This window comes from Ranitomeya variabilis, unplaced genomic scaffold (genome assembly GCF_051348905.1).
Source record: "Ranitomeya variabilis isolate aRanVar5 unplaced genomic scaffold, aRanVar5.hap1 Scaffold_383, whole genome shotgun sequence".
Taxonomy (NCBI): Eukaryota; Metazoa; Chordata; class Amphibia; order Anura; family Dendrobatidae; genus Ranitomeya; species Ranitomeya variabilis.
Window position 1 is genome coordinate 3,708 of NW_027508120.1, and position 5,594 is coordinate 9,301.

The following is a 5,594-nucleotide window of genomic DNA, read 5'->3' on the forward strand; positions in this document are numbered from 1 at the left end:
GTGCTGACCTTTTCCTGCAGAGACCAGGGCAGGTAAAATGTTTAGTTGGGCAGAAGTTGGTGATCACTGATTATATCAGCCATTTCTATGAATTTGTCTTTCCAGGCTTCTGGAGAAATCCATATTCTATAAGTCTTTTAGATCTTCTGTAAAGGTAGACAATTATGATCAAAATCAATGTAGTCCCCACCACTGGTCCATGATGCCAGACACCACAATAGAACTTGGAACTTTCACAACTTTCACAAGGTTGGCATCACCAGTTCCCATCAGCCTAGTTCTGTATTTTCATAACTTTCATAACCATTACAGGAGAGAAGGTTGGCTTCAACATCAGGACAGGTTTCCTTCCTCCATTTTCCTTAATGATTAATAAATATTTAAACCATCTAAGTTGTATGAGGATGTGTCTCACCAACATTCAGTGTAGACATGTTTACTTTACTTCCCTGATAACTGTTTGTTTCTCTTTTAGCCTACATTCGGGGCTGCTCCGTGATGGTAAATTCTAGTATTTCTGCCCTGGCATTGAAAATTGCGTTGTTTAACTCTAACATCCTCTACTTGTCATTACTAACATTACTGCTGGTCTCCTTCATCCTGTTCCTCTGCTTTATGGTCATCATGCTGAGCGTGTATTTCACCACCTCCCACATGCACGAGGAGCCCCGCTACATCCTTTTTGCCCACATGTTGATCAGTGACACCATCTACACAAGCACAGGACTCCTTCTCTTCTTCAGCATGATATATCTAGTTTACTTCCCTGTGCCCATTTGCTATATAGCAGTGACCATAACTTCTTTGGCCTTTAAGATTGCACCATACAACCTGGCAGTGATGTCTTTGGAACGTTATGTGGCCATCTGTTTTCCGTTACGACACACAGATTGGTGCACCCGCCAGAAGACAATTGTGACCATTGTGGCCATTTGGGTAATTGGGATAATGCCTAACTTGGCTGATTTCATGATTTTGTGCCTCTACGTAAAGAATGACTACTTCTCTCTTTACTGTCTCTGCACAAAATCTGAATTTATGAAGATTGAAGCTCAGAGTACCTTGAGGTCTGTTATCCAAGGCTTGAGTTTTTCTTTGGTGGGGTTGGTCATCATCTTCACCTACATCAAGATCATGTTGGTCGCTAAGAAAATAAACTCTGGAAATTCCGTGGCTTCCAAGGCTGGTAAAACGGTCATGCTCCACGCAGTTCAGCTCTTGCTTTCCTTAACATCCTTCTCCTATAACCTGACCGAAACATACCTGAGACAATTCTTCTTTATGTTACCATTGATCAATTTTTTCTTCTTCATGTGTCTTCCAAGGTTCATCAGCCCCTTAATCTACGGCTTCCGGGATGAAACCTTCCTCAAATACATCAAGCGAATTGTGCTTTGTAAACATCTAAGAACTTTTATAAATTTACGGACATCATAAATTCTCTTGTAGCTTCCTTTCTCTCAATAAAAAGATTAATTTGGTTTTCAAAAATTACTGATTAAAATGTTTGAATAATTAACTTGTATTTAAATGTAATGATAAGGATATTTACAAAGGTTTTGGCAAGATCTGTGGGGAAAGGTTGGTTGATTATTCAGCCAAGGCGACTGTAGTGGAGAAGTTTCTACAAGAAATACAACATTTTAAAAAAAATGTAATACTATTATCATTATTATTTATTGTTATAGCGCCTTTTATTCCATGGTGCTTTACATGTGAGGAGGGGTATACATAATAAAAACAAGTACAATATTCTTAAACAATACAAGTCATAACTGGTACAGGAGGAGTGAGGACCCTGCCCGCGAAGGCTCACAATCTACAAGGGATGGGTGAGAATACAGTAGGTGAGGATGGAGCTGGTCATGCAGCGGTTTGGTCGATCGGTGGTTACTGCAGGTTGTAGGCTTGTCGGAAGAGGTGGGTCTTCAGGCTCTTTTTGAAGATTTCGATGGTAGGCGAGAGTCTGATGTGTTGTGGTAGAGGGTTTCAGAGTAGGGGTGATACGCGAGAGAAATCTTGTATACGATTGTGGGAAGAGGAGATAAGAAGGGAGTAGAGAAGGAGATCTTGTGAGGATCGGAGGTTGCGTGTAGGTAAGTACCGAGAGATGAGGTCACAGATGTATGGAGGACACAGGTTGTGGATGGCTTTGTATGTCATGGTTAGGATTTTGTACTGGAGTCTCTGGGCAATGGGGAGCCAGGGAAGGAATTGACAGAGAGGAGAGGCCGGGGAATAGCGGGGAAGGGGGGGGATAGGTGGATTAGTCGGGCAGCAGAGTTTGGGATAGATTGGAGGGGTGCGAGAGTAATACGTCACCATTTCCATAGATTTAATGACCAATCTGGTCCATTGCAGGAGATGTAGAATTTTTTTACATCAGATTAATGAAGAGTCTCCCATAAATCACAACAGTAGAGATTACTATGTGCAGACACTGAACAGGCGAAGATCAATCAAAGGAATCAAAGATTGAAACGAGTAAAATAAATATTATTATTATATTTTATTATATTTATGTTATTTTGTTAACATATCATCAATCTCAAATCAAGGGACAATTGTACGTCCCACCTTATGTCTCCAACATAAACACAACCGGTTAAGGGGGCAAGCAATTAAAATTTGGATAATTAGATAGTATCGTTGTATCCTACTGGGCCATTTACTAAAGTGACAAGTACTAGAGATCTGTCCATAAATTAGACTGGAATTGAATTCTACTAGAATTTTACAAAATTTGTGGAATTTATTTTGTAATTTGCTTCCATGTGGATTCAACAAAGTGGCAGCTGCTGGTTGCCATTTTTCTAAATTGTACAGGGCCATCAAAAGTAAAAAAAAATCCTTAAACTCACTTAATCACTCACTTGTCTGGGCCTTCCGCTCCTTACCATCACCTGTCCGGTCAAAGTTGCATATTCTAATCCCTGCCGCTCACAGGATTTACATATGATGGTGGGAAATCAGAAGATATGACGATGACCGGAAGAGTGGCGGTAATGAGCGAAGGGACAGGAGAGATGAGCAGCAAGGTGAGCATAAGGACTTTTCTTTTTACATATTTCAGACCCCAGAGCATAATAACGGACACTAACCCCTTCACCCCAAAACCTGTCTTCACCTTCTTGACCAGGCAAAATTTTACAATTCTGACCACTGTCACTTTATCAGGTAATAACTCTGGAATGCTGCAACCAATCAGTGATTCTGAGAATGCTTTTTCATGACACATTGTAATTTATGTTAGTAGTAAATTTAGGTAAAAATTTTTAGCGTTTATTTCTGGATACATCAGAATTTTGGTGAAAATTAAATTTTGCAATTTACATTTTTATATCCTTAAACTAGTTAGTTATGCTGTACAAAATAATTTATAAATAACATTTTCCATATGTCTACTTTACATCAGCACAATTTTTGAAACATAATTTTTGCTGTTAGGAAGTTAGAAGGGTTAAAAGTTAATCAACAATTTCATACTTTTCCAACAAAATTTACAAAACTATTTTTTATACGGACCACATCACATTTGAAGTGACTTTGAGGGGCCTATCAGCCAGAAAAAAATAAGAGTGACACCATTCTAAAAACTGAAGCCATCAAGTGCTTCACAGGAATTAATGCAATATGGAAAGAAAAAATAAAGTTTTCCCACAGAAATGTACATTTGTCCTCAATTTTGCATTTTTTTTGCAAGGATAACAGAAGAAAATCAACCAGAAAATTTGTTGTAAAATTTCTCCTGAGTATGTTGATACCCCATACGTGGTGGACAACTACTGCGCGGCAGGACTCGTAAGGGAGGAAGCGCTATATGACTTTTAGAGGGAAACATTTTCTGGAATAGATAGTGCCATGTCAAGTATTCAGAGCCCCTGATGTGCATAAGCAGTGGAAACTCCCCACACGTGACCCCATTTTGGAACTACACCCCTCAAGGAACTTATCTAGCGGTGTGGTGACCACCTTGATCTCACAGATGCTACAGAATTTTATAATGTTGAGCTTCGAAAATGAAAAAATACATTTATTAGGGTTGAACAATTAATATAAATGTTCAATTCTCTAGTTGCCTACTCCTGGCCTAATGGATATTGATCATGTGCACTAAAGAAATACACCAGACACAGTCAGCTGTAACTCTCCTTGATCAATGTGTGGCTCAGCTCCAAGAAGAAGGGATTTATTAGTCAAACACAATGTTATATATCTCCTGTAAGGGGGCTCGGTTAGCTCTAAAATGGTAGTGATCAGATGTATTCCATTGGTTAGTGGGTTGGGCATGAGCAAGTCCATGGGCGGATCCATGAGGTCATCAAGGTGGGTTGGTCCGTGAGGTCATCAGGGTGGGCGTCGCTGTGGGTGGATCCATGAGGTCATCAGGATGGGCGTCATCTTGGATACCAGACCATGCGGCATGCTAAAACAGGAAATGGTGGCCATCTTCAGTGTCTTCATTGTTCATCTTGGATACCAGAGCACATGGCTCTGGTATAGGAGATGGCAGCCATCTTAAGTGTCTTACTTTGTCTGAGGAAAACTTATGTAAGGTTAAACAATACATGTTATAGGTTGCTTCCCTCAATTACCTTATGTGTTGAGGTTAATTAAGTATTTGATCTTATGGCTCTCCTCAACAGTCCCCCCTAAATACTTTATTAACCTTTTCTTTTATCTTGATCCCACCGTGGTTCCCTAACCCACCGATGTTAAGTGTTATTATGACATCAGAAGCTTCATGACAATATGGATGCTATAGACACCAGAGAATGTGTGACTAATTATGGGTATACCGAGGAGGTATATCGGAGCGCGTTACCAGTGTCCTCGGGACTTCCCAACCTGCTGGATCTATTACTCTCCAATCTCCCATCTCCATGGTTACTTAGAGTAAAATACACATGTGCGACTAACCCTGTTGTACACATCCTAGATCTGACCGTCTTGCCCGGGAGGGGGAATTGGAGTTTTCACCAGTTTGAGACAAGTTTTCCCTTGTGGAAAACCTCCCTTTGTAGCTGGACTTTGACAAGCAGGTCAGATCCTACTCTGTCCCTAACTGTCTAACAAATTTATAATGTGAGAGATGGATCCAGGAGGCGCTCAGCAACCCTGACTGAAGTAGGAGTAGTCAGGAGCACTTGGTAGGGACCTTTAAATCTCGACTCCAGGAATGTCTTTTGTGATGAACTTCTTTACCAGCATGTAGTCACCAGGTTAGAAAGCATGGGTACCGTCACTGGAATCTGGACCTGGAATGGATGATAAAACTTGTACATGTGTTATTGACAGTTCTTTAGTAACAACAATTGCATAATTTACAAGAGTATCACTTCCTAAGGCTAGCTGTTGTGGAAAGTATTGACCCAATCTTGGAGGCCCCCCAAAAAGAATCTCGAATAGTGTGAGTTTAGTAGAACCCCTTGGAGTGTTTCTGACTGAGTATAAGGCAACGGGCAAAATGTCTGTCCAAGTCTGACCTCCTAACTGGCTTTCAGTATTTTATTTTTGAAGGTGCCATTCAGTCTTCCTACTTTCCCACTGCTCTGGGGTTGATATGGAGTATGTAAACCCAAATAACCAATGTT

The 5,594-nt window shown here is 40.5% G+C and overlaps 1 protein-coding gene across 1 annotated transcript; it reads left to right on the forward strand.

Annotated features, from left to right (window-relative positions):
- Positions 1-312: 312 nt before the first annotated feature.
- On the forward strand, positions 313-1,437 carry LOC143790456 (odorant receptor 131-2-like; the record flags this gene model as incomplete). The annotated part of the gene is made up of 2 exons (XM_077279120.1): positions 313-396; positions 476-1,437. Coding segments are annotated over 2 exons (1,046 nt in total), but the record flags the coding sequence as incomplete, so codon positions are not given.
- Between the last annotated feature and the right edge of the window lie 4,157 nt (positions 1,438-5,594).